The 26,001-nt window shown below is 41.4% G+C and overlaps 1 protein-coding gene across 23 annotated transcripts in view; it reads left to right on the top strand.

Annotated features, from left to right (window-relative positions):
* The window catches only part of LOC126383076 (muscleblind-like protein 1), a 58,270-nt gene extending 35,677 nt beyond the window's left edge, over positions 1-22,593 (top strand). For 6 of the 23 annotated variants that reach the window (XM_050033474.1, XM_050033473.1, XM_050033472.1 and 3 more), the window contains 10 exons: positions 9,384-9,599; positions 9,791-10,015; positions 12,390-12,629; positions 13,654-13,707; positions 14,913-15,066; positions 15,960-15,995; positions 17,628-17,716; positions 18,089-18,133; positions 18,828-18,899; positions 19,054-22,593. In XM_050033474.1, coding sequence (XP_049889431.1) covers positions 9,384-9,599; positions 9,791-10,015; positions 12,390-12,629; positions 13,654-13,707; positions 14,913-15,066; positions 15,960-15,995; positions 17,628-17,716; positions 18,089-18,133; positions 18,828-18,884 — 1,116 coding nt within the window. In that variant the 3' untranslated portion in view covers positions 18,885-18,899; positions 19,054-22,593. The remainder of the gene's footprint in view (positions 1-9,383; positions 9,600-9,790; positions 10,016-12,389; positions 12,630-13,653; positions 13,708-14,912; positions 15,067-15,959; positions 15,996-17,627; positions 17,717-18,088; positions 18,134-18,827; positions 18,900-19,053) is intronic. The other 17 variants (XM_050033475.1, XM_050033477.1, XM_050033476.1 and 14 more) reach the window with 17 other exon arrangements.
* The last annotated feature ends 3,408 nt before the right edge of the window (positions 22,594-26,001 follow it).

The raw sequence follows: 26,001 nt of genomic DNA, 5'->3' as shown, positions 1-26,001 counted from the left end.
AATGCGTCATCGGGGGCATACTGTAACTATTATCATAGATTAACACTCCCTCCCTCCTCCATATCTCAATAAGCTCCACAGGTCACATAAACTCCCTGATCACTAAGCTGTGCAGCATGGATCACAGTGTACACTGAGTCCCAGCAGGGAGATATAGAGACATAATCACAAGGGTATGAATGTGCGTTCATGGTCTGATATAGAAATGCAAGTCACAGCGAGATGCAACACCGCATCACGTTAAAACTGTGCAGATCTCTAATGTCTTCTTTGCCCTCTTTAAAAACTTTACTGCTAATTTAATGCAGAATTAAGTGGCTAAAAACAAAAAGAAAATCAATTGTACCTTACTGTAAAAGGGTGTTATCGATTGTGAATTGCTCCTTGCTTTTGGTGGCTCAATACTTGCAAACACACAAACAGTAAGACCACGCCAACACGTCTGAATATTCTCGGCCCAGTGATTTGCATGCTGCCTCACTGACCTCTCAGGAAATTCCGGTGCAATGTAAAGACGATCTGCACGTCGTCAGATTATTGACTGGCTTGATATGTTTTATATTTCATGCCATATCTGAGCGCACAGTAGACAAAGAGACCAACCGCCGAGCTCGGCCCTTTGAGTCTCTGCTGCTCTCCAGCAAAACAAAGCTTCATTCACAGTGTGTGCAAGGAGAAAGGGCTTTCATCTCTTGCGTATGTTTAGACAGAAGTCACTGGAACGCAGGGCAGAGAACAGGGTAGCTTCACACCACAAAGCAGCACAATTGAGTCTCACACCCGAACATGGCACCACAACACGGGGGCATCAAACATAAGAGGGAAAGTAGGTTTGGATACATTGTAACTGCGTGATATGATCAACATTATGACATTCAGGACACATATGCAGAGGCGATGCTTCAGATTAGTGATATTAAACAGACAAACACTATCTGTTTATTAGTGTGACAAAAATTATTTTCCAAGTGAGAATTTGAACTTTGAAGCCCATAGGAAATTTAGATTGATCGCCATAAGATAGGTCTGATGGGTCTTGAGACATTTTACAGGACAGGAAAGAAAAATACTTCTGCTATACAAAATTGTGTTACTTTTTTGTTTAATTTTTGTGTTTATATGAAAAGCTAGGCAGCCCTACCTCTTCAGACCTCTAGGAATTATTCAAATAAAACAATCTGAGATGCTTCTCCATGTTCTGTTTTAACCCTGAGGTCAGTAAACAAACCTGTACCGGACCACCCAAGAGGTCTGGACGGGTCAAAGTGTAGGTACAGAACAAAAAAGGTATTTTGGCCCTCAGTCATTCAGCGCACTATAAACTGACAGTACTGAGGAGTTGCATGTCAAAAACGCTGGGAACCACTGGTGTATTGGGCGTATTTTACTCTGACCCTTAAGTAGAGGCAAGTTTTTCTTCACCTTTCCACTGCCTCACTCTCCCTTTCTTGCACACACATGCGCATGAACACATCTTGCTGCATGCCTCATCGCTTCTCCTCAAAAGGATGGGATGCAGCCCCACCCAGCATTCTTTACACATTGGTTCATTGTTTGTTTAAATCCCGCACAGTCACAAAAGCAGGGTGTGTGTCTACAGGCGAGAGGCAGAGGGTTAGAGGAGAGAGCGATCAGGGTGGGACATGTTATTACAATTTATCATCAATCAGACTGCACGGTAGCCAGTGGGATTATTGTTCCCTGTTCTGCCTGGAGTTTGGCAAGTCTGATCTCACCAGGAGAAACACAGACCCCCACTAATAATACAAAACACAGCCTGGACTGAACTTAAAGGAGGAGGGGAAGTTCACTTGTGCAGCCGGAGAAAAGCAAGGCTCGCTTTGCTAAAGAGTTGGAAATATAACAACACAATATATATCATTACATTTTTAAAGAGCTTGATAATAAATTGGATTCATCCTTAATGACCTTTTTAAATAGCTGTAAAAAATATATATCAAGTTGTTACATGAAGTTATTTTTTGTGATCCATCATCCGCACTTCTGTTATCATAAGTATATATGACAAGCAAATACTAAGTACAGTATTTTACAAAATGTGATCTGAAACAGTTATCAGTAATCAATAGTTAGTAATGTATGTATGTTGCTCTCTCTAATGTATTTTAGTTTTGTCATTTTGGAATTGTGGCCCTTGATGAAACAAAAAGAATTTAAGAATTTAGAATTTATTTCATACTGCATAAAGTAATAAGAACATAATGTATTAATCTACAAATTCATGTAGATAAAGTCACAGCCTCTCACAGAAAATGCCAGATACTTAAATAGTACAATGCAAAACATTACAGTAAAGTAAATTAACCTAACTTAGACACTTCTGCAGTCTGAAAAAGGTGCCGGCTGAGGCTACAGCTAATAACACCTACCCTTTTAACAGCACATCGTAAAACAAACCAAAACAATGTGGTCAGGATCTATTATAATGAAATACTTGTTGTCATGCTTAGCATGGTAGCAGCTCTGAAAAAAACATTCCTGACACACACTTTGGATGCAGTGGCGTCCCAAAGGGGGGACCAGGGAGGGCCATGACCACCATGACACAAATGCTCAGGGTCAGCCTACACTGACAGCGAGGAATCACATAATGACGTGGACAAATTGCTCCAAAACTTATTTACAATTCCTGGCATAAGCACAGAAACAATTTTAAAAAATTCCACACACTCTGGCTCCCTTAAGTGCAATTTACTGGCACATCCACAGGTGATGTTTTGGCACAGAGCAATGACAGATACGTTTATTTACATTCTCATAAGCTTTTTTCTCACTGTGCTATGAAAAATTAGATTTTCATCCTTCTATGGGTCTCCATAGCCCTCCCACTGGTCCCTCCTGGTGAAAATAATTAGAGGCTGATGTAACTGTACTTACAAAACGGTGGCGCACTTATTTTTTAAGTTAGCCCAAAGGGAGTTGTATGTTGTGAAACTAGACAACCCAAGGCATCCATTGGTAACAGCCTCGTCGGCATGGCTTTGTTAGGGAGGGGGCTAAGTAATGCACCAAATTTGGGTTAAATTTTGGTGAGGGAACCACTGGCATGGCTGTGTTCATGTCCGTTGAACTGTCACCTCAAGATATCTGGATGAAAATTGGTTGTACTCACGGCTCTCCTCTAAACTTGAGAGGGCTAGTTCCCAGTAAATGTTTTGTTCCTTATAGTCAATATTCTCCTTTAAATTAAAGCTGCATATTTCTTTATATGGAAAAGGAAAACCAGCCTATTTGAAGAACAATTAATCACCTAGCAGCCTCGGCCTTGTGCCTACGACCGAATCACAGCCGTGACGATATCACAGTACAACATCACGAGCTCGAGTGTGATATTGCTTTTATACAGCAGTTCAACAGTTAAATAAGCAAGGCTGATTAAGAAATGTTGAAAAATGAGGACAAAATAGATAATTTAAGCATTTTATTTGTCTTCCGCCAACAAAAATAGTTCCCTCAGGACTCCGCTGTCACCGTTGCTATGTAACGCAGACATGGTGCGCCAGGCACTTACTCTTTATACACATTTATCTGCACGTTTCCATTAATTGTGCAGCCGGTGAAATAAGTCTCTGGTGACTGCATGGTGGACTGTCGCTTCACAGGCACAGCCGACTCTGCCTTCTGATCTGACAGTATGTTGCTTTTCTCCAAGTCATTGAGCTCCGCTGATGAAACACTGACAAACCTGGATGTGTGCTCAGATGGATTCAGCTTCTCCTCTCCCTCATCTTCCTCTGATGACCATTCATAGTTCAATTCAAAACTTATTTTAGGAAATAAATCCATATTTTTGGCTGTTTGACAGTGGATGAATTAATTAGCCTACAACGCAACTGCTGACCTAACTGACACTAACCGTCAGTTTTGATTTGATTGTTGATTGCAGTCAGCTGTGAGGCGGAGTGATACATACACAGTGAAATAACCGTGATGTTGTACTCCAATATCATCACGGTTTTACTGTCTCTCGACCAATCAGATTGCAGGGCCGGAACTAACTGTTGTATAAAACACATTAAAACAGGATTGTTGTGGAGCTCAAAATGTTAACTGTACCTGTATTAGTCTATAAACTGAAAAATGAGAAATCAAAGTATTTTGCACACTGACACCTTTGCATTTCAACAGCAGAATCAAATTTCTGAAATTCAGTTCTGGCTTTCTGATTCTGAAGATTTCCAGTGGCTCCATGTGGCCACCCCTATGAAAAAAAATCTGTGAGCGCCACTGTTTGGTTGATGAAGACAAATATGTAACAACTCTCTGCTCATCAACCTGCAGTGACACGGGGGAATCAACTAATGATGTGGATGAATCGCTCTGAAGCTGCTCACTTTGTTGTTTTCCTCATTTCTGGCATAATCACACAGCAGTGACAAATCAGTTTATTCACTATTAATCACATTCTCATCAGGTATTTTCTCACAGTGCCATGAAAAATACGATTTTAAACCTTTTATGGGTCTCCGTAGCACATCCAATTTTCTATCTGCATAATTACCCTTAAATTGTGTTCGCCTAATGAGATAATGTAATTCTGTGTTCCAGTTTTGAAACCCTGATTGAGACAAAAAAGCCAGTCAGCGATAAGAGATGTTAAAGATGATGTCTTTATCATTTATCTGCAGTGAGAATCAGCTTTTTCGTGATGATTGTATGAGCAGCACAGACACAAAAAAAGGCCAGGACACAGCAGGACAGAGAGAGGTGATGATTGTTTGCCCTTTTCTCCTGGATTAGTTGCAGTTTCAGGGTCGGTTGTATCCGTAGTATTTTCTTTGCTTAGTTCCTGTTTCTGCCAGCGATGAGGAAGATTCCAGGAATCACTGTGTGGTTACAGCAGGAGTGTCTGGCTGCTCTGTTGCCGTGGACACCGTCTCTAGCTGCTCCTCAAGGCCGCTGATGTCACAATAACAGCCACAAACATGATGTGAGAGAGGCAGCGTCTTTCTTCTCCTTCTCTCCGTCTGCATCTCCATTTCTTTCTCTCTCTGCTCGCTGCATGCGTTGACCCACACTAATCACTTCTTCTGCAAGTTCTAAAATTTCCCTGACGCAGCCCGGCTCTCGCTACAGACTCACTATGTCTCTCTCCCTCTTCCACTTATGCAGCTTGACGTTTCCTCTTCTGGGACCTGATTCTTTATTCAAAATGGCTGCCGGTGTTAGTCGATGCTATCTTTCTTTCCATGATTCGACAGAACGGCAAATGTGCTAAAGTCAAAGCCACGTGTTTCTTTCTCAAACACTGCCCTCCCACCTTAACCCACACAGTAACTGCTGCAGTTGTAAATGTGGCGGTCGATGGGCCGGGTCATGCGGGGTGAACGCAACATGATCCTCCATGCCTCTGCAGCCCCCTCTGCACACACACACACACACACTCAAACTCACGTAACGCAAACACACACTCGCTCCACACGCTCTCACCCTCCCCTCGCTGCATGCCATTGTCACTCTCTGGATGAGTGCTATTAGAACCTGCTTTCAGCTCCTCTCTGCTCACACACATGTGCAACACACTCGCCCACTTTCCACACACACACACACACACTCGCACACACCTCTGAGTGTTGTCAGTGTCAGAATTCCTCTGAATGCCAGCTCAGCTCATGGTCATTCTTGGAAGTTAACGGGAGATCTTCACCTCAGCATGGAAAGTTATGCTTCTGTTGAATTTTACTTTAATCTTTTAACAGTGAACATAAATTCTCCTTTTGAATAGGTTTGTAAGTTTTATAAACATTATTCATTTCATACTCGGGCTGTGACAGTACGGTTTTTTTCTTACCACGATGAAAAAGCGATCGTACTGTCCCTGCGTTGCATTTTTCCAAACTTTAATAATCTGGTTTCTTGCCTGCATCCAGGCGCAGTCTCACTCCCTCTTCCTCCTTTTGCAGTTCTCGGACTCATTCAGCTAAAATTACATGCTATTACATGCTAGTGTGAGAGATTGTGATGGTCATTACAACCTCTGTAATATCTTCTCTTCTTCTTCTTCAGACTTTTTTCTAGACACATAAATGCCACTATAACGAGGGCTTGATTCATACTTGTTTTCATGATTCCCTTACTATTGCAGCGGCGTAGATGGATGATGACGTTTTGTTCTTGCGTGTTGACATCGATGGACGTACGTTGTAGTCTGCGATTCAGTAGGCGCTGTCATTGTACACTCTGCATACATCAGACTTGATGTTGGACCTAATTTTTCATATCCATGTTGCACAGTGTAACTTGAACTTAACTTATAAGATCGCTAAAATCGAGGCTTTACATCCTGCACACAGTTCCGAGTCCACTCACTGACCAGAGCAGCTCCAGTCTCCGTCTTTGCCGTCTGTGGCACAGCAGTATTCTGTGTTGATAGGCTAGCAATTGTGATGTGATATTGCTGTGGGCTAGACATTGAGCAAGGCTACAAAGTGGTGACTGCGGAAAGAGGGGCAGCATCAGAGCCAATGTAGTGCATCTTTCAGTGACTGTATTATATCGACTTTAAAAAAGGACAAAAAAACGTGACCGCGGCATTGCTGTGATGCGGTTATCGTCACAGCCTTATTCCATACTTCACAAAAAACTGTGATATATTCCATATCTGCTTGTATCTCTGATTCACTGAAGGTGTATCACTCACACTCTGAGGGGTCATTAAAAAATCCAGATGTGCCATTTTTATAGCCATACATACGTATGTGTCTGTGTGCGCTTTGTCTTTTGTTTGATACTCCATCAAAGGAAAATACCTCCTGCTTCACGTCGTTGAGGAGTTTGAATATAGACCTCCACTATCATCTAAAAGTAGGACGTAATATCTCATATCAGTTAACTCTTCACCCCAGCTGTCACATGGAAGCAGACCAGTGACAAACTCTTCATCTGTGCTCTCCCCTCTGTTGCTGAGACAGTAGGAAAGATAACAGGCACACAAAGTAGAGGAGACATGGCTGTGGTCCCGCTCCATGGATTCTGCATTACTGTCACCTGCCTTGTGCAACACAATCCTCAGTGAATCACTTTAAAAGGAGCTCCAATGAGAACTTGAGATAGCAACTTCAGATAAGTGGACATAAAAATCTTTAAGAGCCCCCTCCCCCCTCCAGCGAAGTGTCCCCCTCTCTCTGCTCCTTATCCCCCACCCCCTTCCCCTCGCACCTGTCCGGTGCTCCAGTGTCAGTGAAAGTGAAGGAGATGGGAAAGGGGAATGAAGTCATGACGGGGTATAGGGATGAATCCCAGTGGGCACGGCTCTGTCAGCGAGGGAAAGCACAGGCTGCCACAGTCAGCTCAGCTGTGCCGCAGGGCTGAAAGTAAATACACGTCTTTCTTAAACTGTGGACATGTTTGTGTGTGTGTGTTTGTCTTGTGTTTGTGTGACGTGTGTCTGCCACCTGTTATCCGAACATGACCCCCGACGTATACGCATTCTTGCTTGCATGAGAATGTGCGTGTGTGTGTGTGTGTGTGTGTCAGACATCTTCGTAGACTCCTCCTCTCCAGACTGAAGGTATAATTGGATACTCACAGCTGGCAGCAAAAAGGGATCCCTGTCTGAGATAATTATTCGAAGACTCTGAAGTGTGACCTCCGGGTGACTGCTGATACAATATATACACGGATCATATGAGGGGACGGTATTTATAGCGTTAGTTAGACATGTAGCTAAGATGGACGTCTGGAGAGCAGCAACAGTGTCCGTCACGACCTACTGGGGCTAGCACACACACAAACACACACACGTACACTTGTCCCTGCTGGGACTAACAGAAATAGCAAGCCATTAACAATTAGTGCAAGACTCAGCCCGGGCCTAATGAGAATTAGAGTGTCTGACATTGAGCATTTACACCATTTCTGATGTTAAGATGTTGCACGTAACAAAAACGTGACTGTCTGCCATTTCCATAGTGTAATGTCTTAATGCTCAATATGCTGTTTTAATTAGTCAGTACTGAGGGATAGCACAGACTGTTGGAGTACGATGAGATGAGAAAGGCCATGCCATAGACGTGGGAACAATGCTGGTTTGAGCTAAATGCTAACATGAGTGACAGCGGTAACAGGCTGATGTTTAGCAGGTGTGGGTCGCTGTGGCTCAGGAGTTAGAGCAGTTTGTTCACTTATTGGAAGATCGGCGGTTTGACCGCATGTCAAAGTATCCTTGGGCAAGATACTGAACCCTGATTTTTGAGTGTGTGAATGCTTAACTGATGTTTAGCAGTTGGCACCTTGAATGGTAACCTTGGCCGCCAGTGTGTGAATGTGAGTGAATGGGTAGTGTAAAAGCACTTTGAGTGGTGAGAAGACTGCAAACGCACTATAAAAATTTAAGTCCATTTATCATGTTCATCATCTTAGTTTAGCAGGTTTGCATGCTAGCATTTGCTACATTTGTTGAGACGTTTCAGACCAACATTGCCATCCATGGCTTAAAAGAATACCTCACCCCCCAAATTACCATTTGTATGTCAAATCCTCACTCTGTGTTACACTGAATTCGGGTGAGCGAAGAATCCAAACATGAAAAAAAGAGCTTCATAAATTGAAGTAGAGGGGGTCTGCGATTAACAACAGCAAAACTATATCAAAACATCAAACTCACACAACTCATAGTCGTATGCTCAGTAGTTCCCAAATACGTGCGTTTTTACTAAAATGGTGTTACTTAAAAGACAAGGACAACTAGTGTGGATGCTCTGTTTTTGCAGACATGTTTTAAATGGTAATGTTTTAGCGAAAATGCATGTGTTTTGAAAGTACTGAGCATACGACTGGCTAGATGAGACTTGGATTATACTGCATGAGTTGTGCGAGATTTTGTAAATGGATGTTGTGATCTAGTGGTCCCCTATGACTTCAGTTTATTAAGAATGTTTGCCTTTTTGGATTCTTCATCACTGTAGAGGCATGCAAGGAAAAACAAAATTTCTTTACAAATTCAACATAACATGGGGCGAGTAATTGGCGTATAAATGATCATTTGGGGATGAAGTATCCTTTTTTTTTGTTACTTTGTTTTTCTGTAAGAAACAAAGAACCTAAGGTCGTCATGGGTGTTACAAGGTCAAATCACAGTACATTTTTCACTTACATCCTAGCATACAGTGTCACAGTTTCCTCAATAGTGTTTATAAGGGTGAAGTGTCCTTTTCACAAGCTCAGGTGAACTTCACAAACCCACAAACATCCTCAGTCAGTGATGTTCGTATCTAAGATGCTCCCAAAAGAACTTCACCCCAGTAGTGTTAACATATACTTGTCCATTAATTTGATGGTTACCATGTTTCCTGTGTGAATACAGCCAATGCAGTATACAGTACGTGTCATTCTCACTCTGTTGCCCCATTTTGTCACTTCAGGGCCGTTGTTCCAGAGAGAACTGCAAGTACCTGCACCCTCCTCCCCACCTAAAGACCCAGCTGGAGATCAATGGCAGGAACAACTTGATCCAGCAGAAGAACATGGCCATGCTCGCTCAACAGATGCAGCTTGCCAATGCCATGATGCCTGGCACGCAGCTACCACCTATGGTGAGAGGACACACACGTATGAACATACCACAGCTACTGCCCACGGTGAGACCACATACACTTAAAGGCTCACACATATACAGCTCCCTCACTGTGTGCGTGGCTCTTGCCGTCTTTCGATTTGTCCCCCGTCAGTCCGTCTCTATTCCCATACCAAAAGCTCACAGCTTGTGGTTTATGTGTACATTTTATCCGTAGTATTTTAATTCCGTTGCTTGTTGTTTGCGCTCTTCCAGCCCATGTTCTCAATGACGCCAGGCCTGGCCACCAACGCCAGTGCAGCAGCAGCAGCTGCAGCCGCAGCCTTTAATCCCTACCTGAGCCCTGTGTCACCAGGCCTGATGCCCCAGGAGATCATGCAAAGCACCCCTGTCCTCATGGCCTCCAGCCCCACCGTCAGCCAAGTCCCGAACGCTGCCGCTGCTGCGGCCCAGAAACTGCTGAGAACAGATAGACTTGAGGTAAGAGACACACTGATGAAAAGAACCTGGTTTCCTCAACATTTTATGGAGCATACAATCAACCTGCTCCCCCTAAGAGTTCCAGGAAAACTAATAAAATCTACTTCATGATGTGTTTCTTAGTGGGAGTGGAGTTGCCCAGGATGATAATGAGCCTGTAAACAAGACAAGTGTTGTTAACAAGTTGTTTAACAAGCATAAGAATAACGGCACCCTTTATTGGACATGCATAAATTGTTTCAGAAACTGAATTGTAATATTAATAGCAGGTACCATTATGTAAAGTAGGAGCTAATTAAAGGGAAATGCAAATAAAACCGTCAGAAGCTCATAAGTTGTAATTTTTCACCAGCTCATGATGCCGAGTGAATTCCAAGAGATGATTTGTAATTAAGACTTGTTTACTTTTTTTCCATGAACCCACTCCCACTTAATCTGCCTCATCTAGTTCTAGTACAGTTTGTGCTTTCACACCGTACGCTTCACAAAACACCATTAGACAAGCACCGGAGATGAGCCTGAACTTGTTGAATATTTATTTGAGTAGAGAGAGCAGTGACGATTTCCACAGCACCGGCAATAGTACAGCAACAGCAAAGAAACACGTTCTTTCTAGTCAAGTAAAACCGTAACTCCCACTCAAAGCATAACATTCGATGCGCCAGCATTGCATTGAGGTCTATCAAGGCTACTGTCAGCACAGAAATTACTGTGTCGTCCTCCTCTGCCATGGCCAAGTGTTGTCTAGAAAAAAGCCTTTTGAGACCTCCACCAAAATAAAACTTTGTTGTTGCTGCACTGGAAATATCTCAATATCACTTGTTCACAAAAAAAAAGAATCAGGGTCGACTCAGAAATACTGTACATCATCAAAAATCAGTTGTGTGTGTTCAGCAGAGCGTACCTGATGTAGAACAGGTTTCCTCTTTTAAATTATGTCAGTAAAATTAAAAAGCACACATTTATCTGTCAACCACACACTGCTGACACACTGCAGAAAAGCAGGGTGAATAGGAGGTAACCAGTGCCCATGCATTCATGATACATGTAATATAAAGGAAGGTGCTGCCCTCTGGTGTCTCACATATAGACTTTGAAACATGTCTGAGACTCACAGCTCCGACAAACACATCATAGGTCTTTATTAAAAAAAGCATTATCATGACATTTTATTCCTGTGCTAAAGCTGCAGCACCTTCTTTAGTGTGATGTTTATTCAGGACCAAGCACAGGAACTCAACATTTCACAGTTCTAGTTAAACAGGAAGTACAGTGTGTATGTATCTGTGCAGATCTCGTGGTCGGTGTGAAAGACTACAGCACAGAGGAAGGCATAGAAAATGGCATACACAGCGAGAGGAACGTGACCTTGCAAAGCATTTTAATCTATTTATTGGACTGCAGATCTCATGCATTTTTAAGCTTAATGGATGTTTGTAACTCTATTGTGACAGAGTGAAGGCTTGATGAGTCATACTTGATGTATTCTACATAACGACGCAAATGCACAATGCAGGAAATATTTTATAAATGAGGCAGATTGTCGAATAATTGGCCCCTGGGTACAGATCTGCAAAAGGCCCTACCACCTCTTCTACACAGGAACAAGATACACAGAGTTTGCAGTGATTTTACCTCTTTCTTGTTGTTGTTTTGTATGTCTTTGAGGGTTTTTTTTGTCTCTTTTGGGTCATTTTTGACTCTTTTGGGTGATTTTATGTCTCTTTGAGGTGATTTTTGTATCTTTGAGGTTATTATTGTCTCTGGGGTAATTTTGTGTCTCTTCAAGGTTATTTCTTGACTCTTTGGGGTCATTTTGTACCTTTTTGAGGTTGTTTTGTCTCTTTGGAGTCAGTTTGTGTCCCTTTGAGGTTATTTTTGACTCTTTTGGGTGATTTTGTGTCTCTTTGAAGTTAATCTATTGTCTCTTTGAGGTGATTTTCTGGCTCTCTGAGGATATGTTTATCTCTTTGGGGTCATTTTGTGTGTCTTTAGGGTTATTTTTGTCTCTTTAGAGTCATTTAGTGTCTCTTTGAGGTTATTTTTGTCTCTTTAGGGTCATTTTGTGTCTCCTTAGGGTCATTTTTGTCTCTGGAGTCATTTTGTATCTTTGAGGTAATTTCTTATATTTTTTGAACTCTTTGTGGTCAGTTTGAGTCTCTTCCTGGTCAGCTCCCCATGTGTTCATTTGAGTGACATATTAAAGGTGAAGGCCAGGGAAGCCCCCTGACAGTTTGGGCCCTTGGGCCTGTGCCCAGTAGGCCTGTTCAGTAATCCATCCTGTCTCAGTGGGGACTGATCTTGTGTTGTATCCACATGCTGGTAGGTAACTTCAGGTCTTCTCCTGACGCCCTTCCTCTCCTCTTGTTTCCAGGTGTGTCGGGAATATCAGAGGGGCAACTGTTCTCGGGGGGAGAACGACTGTCGCTTCGCCCACCCCGCAGACAGCACCATGATAGACACCAACGACAACACCGTCACCGTGTGCATGGACTACATCAAGGGTCGATGCTCTCGGGAAAAGTGCAAGTACTTCCACCCGCCGGCCCATCTGCAGGCCAAAATTAAGGCAGCCCAGCACCAGGTGAACCAGGCCACAGCCGCCGCGGCCATGGTGAGCAGTCTGTACAACTGTGGCCACACTCATTCACACACAAACACCACGCTTAAGGAGCAATTTAGTTCTTACATTTATATCAGGGCTACTATAAGTTCAGTCACCCAGTAGGAAATATGTTTTGTGGCTCATATTATTGTTTGAAAGTGTCTCACCTTCCTGGTTGGTGTTATTTAGCTGTTTCCGTTCTGCTTTTGCCACGTCAAATTGTAAAGGTGCAACTTGGTTAGGGTAAAATCTGCTCACAGCAGGATGATATGAAGGAGGATCGGACCATGGTGCTTTACTCTCAATTAGCTTGTCTCCTTTCTGATCTGGAACAAAAAAAAGTCATGTTCCTTGTTCATCTCATCCAAGACCACAAGCAGAGGAGCAGTTCCTCTCTCTGTCTCTCTCTGACGGCCAGGTCTTATTTGTGACACCATTGTTCCTGTACTTCCGATCTTTTACTTCTCTTCCTCTTGACGTTATAAAAAACAACTCATTGTGCTGTCTCGCAGTAACAGCGCCTGTGAATATTTGTTCAGCCACACTTGTCTGTTGTTTTCTATATGCTTTTATTGACATAGCGAGGCTGAGAGCTTTGTTGTCATGTGACACTGACTATGATGTGCACAGTGAAACAGAAACCTGTGAATTGTGCTTCCATGTAATTTTCTGTCTGATATATACGATAACTGAGACCCACTGAAAAAGAAATGATTGAATAATATTCTCACCGCTATATTCATCCATCTCTGTGTGACAATAACTAATGTAGATTGGTAGTTATCATTGATTATTGATGATCATTTTAACTGTTGAGCAGTAGATCTAGTGTCCACACTGTGCATGCCTTAGTCCTGTTATCCCCTTGTATATTGCATTCCAATGATTTGTTTTTTATTTGTTTTTGTTTTTTCTCACCTATACCCAAACTGCACTGCTGCCCCCATGATGCACCTCTGCTTGCTGGTTTATGTTAATGCGCTTGAACCCCATTGGCCCATTGCCATCATGTGCTCGCTGCCTGCTAATTAAGACTCAGTCGGCTGTCAAATCACTGAAGCGACCCCTCGACGCAACCTTTGACCTGGTACTATGACCTTTCACCTTTTAGCTTGGCATGTGGCTTTGTTGTAGAGCAGTGTTTTAACCAAAGATACCTAGCTATTTTTGTTTGTCGTTGTCTCAGTGCAATGTCTGTTTTTTCCTCCTGTTGATCTGTCATTATTGCCCGTGATAAAATGATTGTGGCTTTCTGGGCTCAGGTTGCATCCAGCACCAAACGACTACGTAGAAATCACCTCAAACACAAATTTAAATGCAGAATTTGTGATCAGGAGCCACAATCAATTCATCACCTGTAGCCTATTTAACAAAAGTCAGCGAGGGCTAGGGAAGTAGAGCTTCTATAATGGTGGCATGGCTTCAGTCTTACGTCCAAGTCAGTGGTCAGTGTTGTGGAGCAGCTCAACCAAATGTGTGCATGTCTGTGTCGCTAGTGCATGTCAGATGGATAAGGGTGGGGCTAAGAGGAACAGTCTTTAAAACCATACGGGAGTGATCCCACCATAACAGATGATTACAGTTCAAATGATAGTTCACTCCATCATCAGATCTTGTCACAGATATTCAGACCTCAAGGATGGCCTCATGTCAAGATAAAACCCACACACAGAGCGCTTTACGGTGTAAATATTCACACCCGAAAAAAATACGTTTTAACATTTGACTCAAGTCCTTTGGCCTGAGACCATTTTTGACACTTGTCTGAGAGTGAACCATCACTTAAACATGGCTTACACAGTTTATCATGGAGCTAGCAGTGCAGCCTCCCTCTCTCTGTGCTTCCTACCTGTTCCACCTCCTGTTAGCAGCCTTATTGTTTTAATAGTTAATGCTTGCTCATGTTGCATTTAGTCAGCCCTAAGAGTACAAAGTTAATAATCCAAGTAAGCTTCCTGATGAAATAATGAATATATGAATGCTTGTTAGCCAGTAGCTCCAGTAGGCACCATGCTCCTGCTTGTGTAGTACTTGTGTCAGACTGCTGCTTGCTTGCTACTGATGATATGATGATATTGTTGTTGTTGTTGTACACACAAGGATGTTGTGATGCTGTTTATATGATGTCCTCTAACGTATGTACCTTTTTTGTTTTCTTTCCCGTTTTTGCCTCTTTCCAACACACCCTCTCTCTCTCTTTCTCTCTCTGTTTTCCACGCACCTTTCTCTCTTTCTTTCTATCTCTGCTTTTTTTTTTCTTTCTCACTGACCTCCCTCCGTCTGGCTGGGCAGGGCATCGCCCCTAGTGTCATGGCTCCCCTGCCCAAGCGGGCAGCCCTGGAGAAGGCCAACGGGGCCTCTGCCGTGTTTAACACCGGCATGCTCCAGTACCAACAGGCCCTGGCCAGCATGCAGTTTCAGCAACAGGCTGCTTTCCTCCCATCAGGTATGGCTCCCAAAGCAACCGCCACTAGTGCTCTGACTGCCCAGAGGATGCCTGGATCAGTCTAACCTGGCTCCTGCCTGTCTGGGGTTGGGCAATGTGGTAGATTGCAGTACAGAGCAGTTTGGTTGTGGACTATTTTTGTCTTCAGATAGAGTAGACTTACAAATATAGACACACACCATTAAAGACTTCATTCTAGGCCAGTCAGAGTTTGGGTCTCAAAGTGCAGTTAGAATGCTTCAACAAATGTTTGCATTATGCTTTGTATGGCACTGCATGGCCACTAGTTGTTCAGATAGATTAGACTGTGTTTTGTGTACTAATGCTTTATTAAAACTCCACATAGCTACCTGCTCCACCTGCAGGCTGAATGAGGAAGGCATGAATGTTTGAGAGAAAGGACAGAACTTAGTTATAGTTTGTCAGGTTAAAGTGTTCATGGTGTGATTACTCATATTTTGATGAGAAACCATTGCTGGGGCTTTGGCTTGGGCTGGGATGAACGGGGCTGGATGGGTTGGTTAATGGCGCCAAACAGCAGGCTGCAGAGTCCAGCTTCTGTACACATCTGCTGCTCTCCGCACTTCTGTCTAGAGTGTGTATATAATGTTTAATACCTGATAGTTACAATCTCAACCGCACTATCACTCTATTACACATTCATATGCAATGCACTTGAGACAAAAGTTCAGATTCTCACTCTCATTTGATTAACAGATACGATGAGTTCACCACTTCGCCTTTTTCCAATCACTGATGACTGTGTCCAAGAGATATTAACCTTTTTTTTCCCACCTTATCTCTCCCCCCTCACTCTAACGAACCTTGTGACGGGCTGTTTTGATTTCTCTTCCCTATCCAATCCACTTCCTGTTGCACTGCATGATGGGCAGGCTCAATATTGTGCATGACACCTGCAGCCAGCGTTGGTAGGTTCCAGCTTTCCTTCTTCAGTTGTCTGTAACTTCATGTCTGTGACTCGCACGTCATCAAAATTGACCCCTGCTGCCAGATTTACTGTTTTGTACTTATAGCCAGATTTTGGTGACCTGAGAGTTGCTGTTTTGGTTGCGTGAAGATACTTTTTGTGATTTGAAGCATAAGCAAAAGTCCACATAAGGAAAGACAAATATTGTGACATTTAAATGTTGTTTATAACCTGTATGACAGCTAATGTTGTTCATAATCAATTTAACTGATATATAATACTGTTAATTTCTCTGTGTACACCTACTATATATTGCTTGACCACTGTCGTTCTCATGCCCGCTCTTAACTTGGCTTTTGGCTGGTCTAACCTGACACCTATTGAAATCCTTCTAAAAAGGTTTTAAAAATGGAGGGAGTTCAATTATAACCTTCCCCCTTATCTTCTCTGCCTTAAAGGGATAGTTCTGAATTTTTAAAGTGGGGTTTTATGGAATATTTATCCATAGTCAGTGTATAACACACGTCTGTGTGACGTCTGTCAGCATGCCCCCAGTTTGGAGAAGGGGCAGGAGTGTCCTGCTGTGGGGGCAGCAGCAAAACATACAGTATTTAGCCACTTTAAAAAAATCCCACCGGAAAAAATAAATAACAATTCAAGTGTATGCTATATTTAGAATATTTTCTCCACTTTAGCTTGCAGCAGACAGCCCGTTAATGTCTTCAGTTCACATCTATGCTCACGTCATACCAACCAGACTCCATTGAGAAAAACAGTGATTTAACATCGCTGAACACAGGAGCTGCTGGTCTACCTCTGCCTCGATTAGTGAGTTAGTTTGTGTTATTGTGTGACTTCGGTGACTCTGAACTAACCCTTTTAAATGCCAAAGTCACACAATAACACAAACAACATAACTGATCGAGGCAGAGGTAGACCAGCAGCTCCTGTGTTCAGCAATGTTAAATCACTGTCAATCTGGCTGTGAAGAGACTGATGTTACAGCTTCAGTTCCCCGCTGGAAATAACTGTCTGCCGGCACAGATAAGCAGTGAAAATATTTTTGATATAGTGCACACTTAAACTGATATAGATTTCTTTTAGGTGGGACTCTCTTTAGGGGGCTAAAATATGTTTTATTGCTGACCCCTGACCCATAGCAGTGCATTGCTAAGCTTTCATATCAGCACTCGAGCCTGCTTCTGTCAATACACTGACTATGGGTAAGTCCCTCACACAATCCCATCTCAGAAGATCTTAACTATCCCTTTAAAGACTCATGTGACAGCACTTTTATTTATATTATTTACCGTAGAACTTTTTAAAGTTTGCACTCATCTTGAGTTTACCAAGAAAGTACAGTGTTGGTCATTTTATTATAAATAAAACACAGAAATGTGGAAGTAAGTCGCTGCTGCTGCAGCAGCTACACTGTGTCACATCAAGTTCTCAGATCACAAGACTTGTTATCAGAGTTGGCAGAGGGAAGAAAGGGAACCAGTTAAATCGAATCCCTTGCTGACTCCCCCCCCCCTCTCTCTTGCTCCTTCTCCTTCCCTCATTTGCCTGGTGTGTATGTGGCTACACTGCTCCTCCGTGTATTTTTGCTTACATGATTTTCCCTCCAAAAAAGTTCCCATGATGCACGGTGGTACTCCAGCCACTGTGTCTGCAGCCACCACATCTGCCACAAGCCCCTTCGCAACTGCCTCCACCAATCAGGTTTGCACCTTTACCGCCTTAGACTCTATCTCTCTCTGTATCTCTCTATGTCTCTCTCTTACTCTCTGTCTGTCTCTCTGTCTGTCTCTCTGTCTGTCTCTCACTCATCTCTGTCTTTCAATGCACATGGATGATCTGGGGATGCTTGTGTCTCACAGCGAGGGGTGGGTTGGGTAAAAGGCGGTACTCCCTCTTGTTGGCCTACACTAGAGTCCAACATGTAAACACATATCATGCTGTGACAAGTTTTAACTCTAACCACAATATTCATACATTTCTCAGATCTATCTGTCTTTCTGAAAAAAACATACTGTACTGCATTTAATGTTTGTCCTCATTGTAACCTCGATTTTTGTCCTTTCCCATTTTGAGGACTCTTCCTTATCAAAGTTGACTACCAACGAATACATGCAATTGGTATGTATGAGGTAGTTTTTTTTCCAAAATTTTTAGAGCCATTCGCACAGCTTGTGCAAAAGTCGCTATCTGTGCCCTTTGGTGCTTGGCTTTTTTTTTTTTCTTCTTTTTTTCGCTGCTGCTCCCAGCTTGTAAAGCAAAGCTTTACCATGTTCCTCGTGTTTTAAAGCTGGACATATTCATTATTATTACAGTCAAACAAGATTTGCAACCTTCTGCTTTCAGTTCTGTTGAAGGCGTTTTGTAAGCAGCTAGTTACATTGCACAATTTCACAATACCAGGGAGAAAAGACTTGTGAAAATGTAGGATGAATCATCATGTTACTAGCCTTGACCCAGGACCAGTTTTCTGCATTTTACTGAGGTGTGCAGGTCAACAACATGGAGGACTTAGATTTGCATGGGGGAGCCACCTCACTGACAGTTTCCCTTCGCCCCACCTCATCTCCTCCCTCCCTTCAACCCTCCTCTTCCCCACCCCGCTGTACAGAAGTTGATTCTTAATGACATGTCACAACTGAAACTGTAGCCAAATTGCTTTTTCTATTTTTTCATCTTTCAGTAATGAACTCTTAATGTGAGAGGATGTGGTTAAAATGTGTTGATCTGTGTTTTGTGTTGCCAGCCAACGTCCGCTTTGAGTGTTTTCGGTTCGGGATGCTTCATTTGATCCCTGTCTGTTTTCTACCCCCAGATTCCAATAATATCTGCAGATCATCTGAGTAGTCACAAGTACTTGACTCAAATGTAGTTCCTCTCAAGAACAGTGAGTTCCTATTTCAATCCTCACATTCCCTCCATTCATTACAAAGTTTGCTTATTGTGAGTGAAACATTTTAGCTGCAGTTCGTGTACACAGAGTACAACACAAGCTTTAATGCATTTTTTTTTACTGAAGAGAAATCCATCATGTCTTACAGATCAAATGAATGTGTGCTGGCACCGTCCAAGCCAAAAGAGTTCAGCCTTTATGTACATAACCTTCAGAATGTCAAGCAATGGGACGACAAGGAGGGTCTGCCATCTCTTAGCCGGTCCACGACAATGGTCTCATCACACGTGTAAACATCAAGGGTGCAACACATGATCTGTGCCATCTCCCCACATATCAACGTCAAGAGGGATTTGTTGTCAAATTCAACGTCCAGCCGAGAGAGGAGGATATCTTGGTGCCGGGGTCAGTGTGTCTCTCCCTCTGCGGGGAAGCGTTCACATAACACCTCTGTGTCTGACTAAATCATAGCACTCAATTTGTTCTAATTATTATCATTACCGCACGCACAGAAGGTCAAGAGCGTGGTTGCATAACAGCAACATCCAGTGCTGGTACGTTGTTAGACCAAGATCTGTCTTTCCTTTTTTATTTGTTCTGCTTTATTTTGTTTTTAATTGATAGCCATATTTCATAGTTTACAAGTGTAATGCAAACATGCACCTTGAATTTGAATTGAAATCTGAAAGGCACAATGATTTTAACAGGAATTTTATTCGCCAAAAGAATTAGGCATGTACAGTATTGTGGTTTTTTTTTTGTTTTTTTTTTTACGGCTACTAGTGAAACTAGATGTTGAAATGAGGGTCTTGGACATATGAATGTTCTGGGTAAACCAACATACCTGTGTACCTTGAAAGCACAGCCAGGCTAGCTTTTCTCACCTTGTCATGTGCCATCAAGGCCATACAGCTAAAACCAGAGTGTTATCTCAGCAGTGTTATTTGTTTACCGAAGGTAAAAGTTTTGTATGGCTCTTTTTGTATTGTTTTGGTTTCAGAATCTCCATTGTGAGTGTTTTGTTTTGATTTCTTTTTTTTTTTACTTTTCTCTAATTAATCAGTTTTAGAAGTGGGGTTCTTGCCAAATTTTTGTTTTTAATTTTGTTTGTTTTTTCTTTTCAAATCAAAAATGGAGGGTTTTTTCTAAAGTTTGTCATACCTCTTCTCGTAGACTAGTGTTGTTTGTGTTTTGGGATTAAGTTGTTGCTCAAGTCCATTGACTCTAAAGCCTGGTGAAGTAGAGGGTGTAGCTTCAATTGACATTGCGTTACCTTGTTCTCCGTCTTTTAAAGAGGAGCGACTCTAAAACTGTGTCTCCAAGAAGCACTGTTGAGCCATGTATCGATGGGAATTTAAAAACAACAGGCCCAAAGGTCTATTAGGTCATTGAAAACCACATGTGCACTTGAATGATTGTCTGTCTGGTCACCCTGTTTTAATTTCATCCTGAGTGAACTTTCGCTTTTGAGGCAATGCGACACGTTGTGTGTTTGTGTTTCCGAGCAAAGCGCGAAGGTTCTCATTCACTTGTAGATCTGACTACAGAAACCAAAGCACAGTTTTCCTCTCAATCATCTTCACAAAGGGTTACAGAAGCATCTCCCACGAGGCTTAACTAAGGAAACATGTTTATTACCTTTCATTCATCTGTCAATTTTATGATCACATCCCTTTTGTGTTCTCACAGAGGTGTGTAGTGTGTCTTTACCGATTGTAATGTACCTAAAGAAGCCTTAGATTACAATTAATGGGTCCCAGCCCAATCAAATGTACTTTCAATCACCATGCAGGTAAAGAACACCAATGATGTTTTATAGTTCTCTCACATGCCGCTTATGATCTTTTTATGTTCTTTCTCTCTATGTAAAAGTAACAATTACTCTCTTAAATTTCATTGAACTTCTGTGTTATGTACTACTTAAGGATTTGAATCTATTTGAGGTATGTAGTTGTAGATTTTTCTTTTTTTGCCTTACTATATATTACTTGACAACATTGATATAGCCGTTGTAGATTTTGAGGTAATATGACATTCATAACTTTTTCAAACCATATAAATGATAATGTGTTGAGTCAGTTTTAAATATTCACTTCATTCATATAGCTGGATGTCTTTTTTCAGATGATGTTACATTATCAGTTAATTTTGTTGATGAAAGACTTTTTTGATACAAGGAATGAGATCAATTAATTTGCTGCCACCGCAGCATCTCTGAGCAGACAAACAGAAAAACTAATGTTTTAACCAACTTAAAATTTTCCTTGTAACATGTCGAGATCATGTTTGAAAATATATTGTATTGAGATATAGATTGTCCATGTTTTAGAGTAAAAATTATTTTCTACTGTATCCATTTCAAAAAAAAAAAAGATATGTACTTTTGTTTGAATATTTCTTAAGTTTGCCCTGAATGTCAGGCCAAAACGAGCAGTGAGATTGACGGGTCTTTGGATGTTTGGTGGATAGTAGTGAGATTAGGAGCGAGAAAGCGAAGACTTCTCCAGACTGGAGAGGTCTGAAATGCTGCAGATGATGAGTTCTAACCTAAGGGACGAAGGTTGACTTTTTGCACTTCTGTATATAGTCAAATGAACAGAGAAAAAAATGTGTATCATATTGAGATATTATTTTGAATAAAAAAAGATCTATAATTATAAGGAATTTTGTTAGATTAATTTAAATTCTTAAATTAGAAGACCAGCTAAAAAAATTGCTTGCAAAGAAGGGCACTAGTTTCTTGGCCAATGCATTCAGAGAAAGCTATGCGCTTTTTGTCTTATTTTATCAGTGGCTAGTATTGCCAGGGAATGTCGTTGGGGAATAGATATCCCCGTGTCATGCTAACTCCACCCCTCCTGTGGGATGACATATCCAATAATATCCATATATCATTTGTTAGACTTGGTCATGCAGTATTGCTGCTCCCATGGTACATAAAACTTTCAAAAAATTTGTCTTCTATTATAGTTTGATTTGACTGCATGTAAAAGTACAAACATGTAAACAAAATAAACTGCGTAGTTATGTAAAGAACGATAACACATTCAGATTACAGAATACACAGTGAGATATGTTTTTTATTTCAAATACAGTAGATAACATACACAGTGGGGAGAAATAATACTTCAAAAACAAGTCATCTTACTCTTGTGTGATAAAAAAATATTTTCCAAGCAAACATGTTATTTATAGAATGATCAAATATTAGCACTCATCCACCCCAGATACTTTCTCATAGCCATATAATTACAGTCGACACTGACTCACGGAAAGTTGTTCCTGCTTATCATAGCTGTGCACTCAGCAGGTGAAGGCTCACCACACCAAATGCGTATTTGGCAAATTAGTCTTTGACATGAATGTAACAGTCAAACTGGTCAACGTGTTTTTGACTCGCGGCTGCTGTGTTTAGTTGCTACAAAACCAAAGCACCATTTTCTCCAAACCAGATGTTCAGTCTCCTGGCTGGAGCCATGGTTTCTCTTCCCTGCTGGGGGCACATGTAACGCTTTGACTGCTTTTTACTTGTAAGTGCAACCACCAGTTATGTATTTGCTAACAGTTGCCACACAATAATGTACTATTCTGTCTTCAGATTTGTTTATGCACATTTTATTGTTGCCATAATTGACTCTGAATCTGAATCTGAAATCTGAATAAAACAATATTTGATTTGCTCATGCAACAGGTGTGTAGTCACTGCGTCTGTGTGTGCTGATGTGTGAGGTGTCCCACTCTCTGGCTCCATATCCATTTCTTTATTTGATGATGTTTCAACAAGCATATTGAGACACAGGTACACTGATCTGTCATATGGACCACACCTGTGTTACACACCTGATGATGATTAGGTGATCACGCTACACCATTAGGTTGAGCAAATCAGTTACACAGCTGACAGTGGTTAGATAATCATGCCACAGCAGTAGGTTGAAACAATTTTGAGGCCCTCAACAAATCAATACCTGCAAATCAAAACTTTGTCACGAGCTACACAAAACAGTTCAGCCCCAAATCAAAAATACATATTCTTCCTCTTACCTGTAGTGCCATTTATCAGTCTAGATTGTTTTGGTGTGAGTTGCCGAGTGTTGGAGAGATCAGCCGTAGAGATGTCTGTGGTGCTCAAAGCGCTAAAGAAATACACTTAAAAAACTCAACAGCAATGTCTCTTTCCAGAAATCATGACCTGGTTACTCAAGATAATCCACAGACCTTGTTGTGAGCAGTTTCATTCAGGAACTATTTTCTTATAAGGAAGTTTGCATCTACTGCTAGCTCACCCAGCACCACTGAGCTAGCTAACGTTACAGCTCAGCCAATGAGGACATGTTGCACGAGCCAAACCCCTCGTCCAGGAGTAGATGCACGCTTCCTTCTGCACTGCGATACAGTCGCAGGTGAGGTTCAGTAGAAAGACAGTAGTTCCTGAATGAAACTGCTCACAACAAGGTCTGCGGATTATCTTGAGTAACCAGGTCATGATTTCTGGAAAGAGACATTGCTGTTGAGTTTTTTACAAATCTATTATTTGGCGCTTTGAGCTCCCCAAGCCGAGTGCCATCTAGTTCCATTATACTGGAGAGAAGGCAGACATCTCTATGGCTGATATCTCCGACACTTGGCAGCTCACACCAAAACAACCTAGACTGATAAATAGCACTACAGGTAAGAGGAAGAATATGAATTTTTGATTTTGGGGTGAACTGTCCCTTTAATATTTATTAACACATAAACATTGATGCCCTCATGCAGGTGTTTATTTCCCATTATATTCAATCTTATTCATATGAGAAGGGGACAATCTAGGACATCGTATGTGACACTGTATCTGAGCGACAACCTCGTGAACAACTGTCGTCACCTTGAGGGTACAGACTGGAGCAGCTCCACAGAGACTGATGTGTGACAGATGTGCAAGGTTAAATTCATTGTGCTTAAGGCAGTTTGAATGACATTGCGTGCAATATGTGGGTCAGAAGTGATAATAAAAGGTTAAATGAGGTCCACATGAACTCACAACATGCCTTCCCTTGTACTGCGTGTGAGACATCAGGGGTGAGAATCAGGAATACTTTGATTCCTGGTGGGAAAATTGTGTGTTGCTGTTGCCCTTTTATATATATATATATATATATATATATATAAGCATAGAGAAGTTATAGGGAAATAGAAAATAGAGAAATTAGAAGTAAAATGTGTGCATTTTGTAATAAGTAGCCTAATACAATATATAGAGAGAAAATAGAAAAATAAGAAATATGTAAAAATGTGTGCATTGTACCACTAAATATAACCACAGAGAAAATGCTGAGAAATGGGATTTATAAGTGTGTTAATTACAAATGTGAGATTGTATAAGAATTAAATATTAGTCGAAATGTACAGTATAAATGTTGTAATAAGTATGAGTATTGCACAGTGTAATTATTGCACAAGTAAGTCAGAATTGCACAGTTGAAAATATAAATAATAAAATAAATGATGGGTATTATGTTAAAGCTGCTGACAGGTGTTATAAGTGCAACACAGCATGTATAAGGTTCAGCAGGCATGTGTATCTTATTCATACTGTCAGTTGTGTTTGCCAGGCTGTAATCCAGACGTAAACCAAGGTTGTCTCACGCCCAAAATTGCCTACCAATTCTCACCTACCCTCGTCAAAGAAAGAAAAAATTAAGGTAAAAAACATTTTGCCCGTGTCAGTAGAGGAATGCAACATACATTAAATAGTGCGGGTCACCGGTAAAAAGACGTTCAGAAATGGTTCAACGTTTTTCACCAACTATTTAAAGACATGAACGTATACATTTATATCATATTTTACCGAGATCTGCAATAGTGAGATTTGAATAGAGAAGTAACAGTCTGTTGTCATTTTGAAGCCGAACTAAGAAATCACGTCCAAATTTCTCAGGTGAAAGTCAATATTGCAAATCCCGGTGAAATGTGATTTAAACAAGCCCGGTCTCACTCTTAAGTCATGGGCAGTTACTTGCAGCATCAGAAACCAACGAAAAAAGGTGTCCTCTAACGTCAGCATGATAGGCAGCTGGTTGCTGTCATAGTTTAACAGCGCCCGGTGGCGTCAGGGAAAAACGAAAGTTAAGGCGGCGAAAGTTCGACTGGTGTGGGTGGGAGGAGTGGCAGATGGGTCCAAGAAACACCAACTTTCACCCAAGAGAGCGCTGTTCACCTCCTGTAAGATTATAAAGCCAAACCCTGCTCTTTTATCCCCAAACCTAACCACATGTTTTTGTTACTGGAAGAAAAAAATGTCAATTTATGTTGTTGTGCCGACGTAGTGCTTTTATTTTGAAAGAGACTGTGTGTAAATGGTAAATTTCCTGTGAAAACAGAAGTGTATTTTGAAAGAACACAACACATGTAACAGGCAGAACTTGACATGGTGTCCCAGAGTGTCAACAACCAACACACCCAGGGTACCTTGGACGTCGTATATGCACGTGGATAGTCCATGACCAAATGTCAATATGTGACAAGGTCGGAGTGAGAATGTGTTGTCTAAATGTAACTGTTCAATCAACGTCTTAAAATAGTAAATGAAAAAACATTTACAAATTACATACGTAGTCACACTAACACATTTTACAGCTTCCACTTAAAAGATAAAGAAGATCATGTGACACATGCTACATTAAATCTGTATTTATTCAGCAACAATTTAAATATAACATGGAAAATGCTCTTGAAATGCAATTACAATGAAACTGATGCAGGGTCCGTCTGGTTGTAGGAGGACGTTTGATAAGTTGGAAACCTGTGAATAAAACAAGTATTAAATAGAAATATATTTTCACTGAGGAAAGGGTTAAGATTTTACACACAAAATAAATATCTTATAAAATGTGATGCAAAATATGTCATAGATTTAACTACCCAACAGTATATAAAATTAGCTATAATTAGCTCAACAGACAGCAGAATAGCAGGCACACACAGTACAGGGGCCATTTATCTGCATTATGGGTTCTGCTTTTGATCCGTTTACATTTTCAATGCAATGGATTTCAAAGGAGCACTTTTATACTGCAGTATTACAAGGAGTAAAACTTTGGAACTGTCTACCAAC

Source organism: Epinephelus moara, chromosome 21 (genome assembly GCF_006386435.1).
Source record: "Epinephelus moara isolate mb chromosome 21, YSFRI_EMoa_1.0, whole genome shotgun sequence".
Lineage (NCBI taxonomy): Eukaryota > Metazoa > Chordata > Actinopteri > Perciformes > Serranidae > Epinephelus > Epinephelus moara.
Note: the sequence above shows the minus strand (reverse complement) of the source record. Positions and strands in the feature narration are given on the sequence as shown.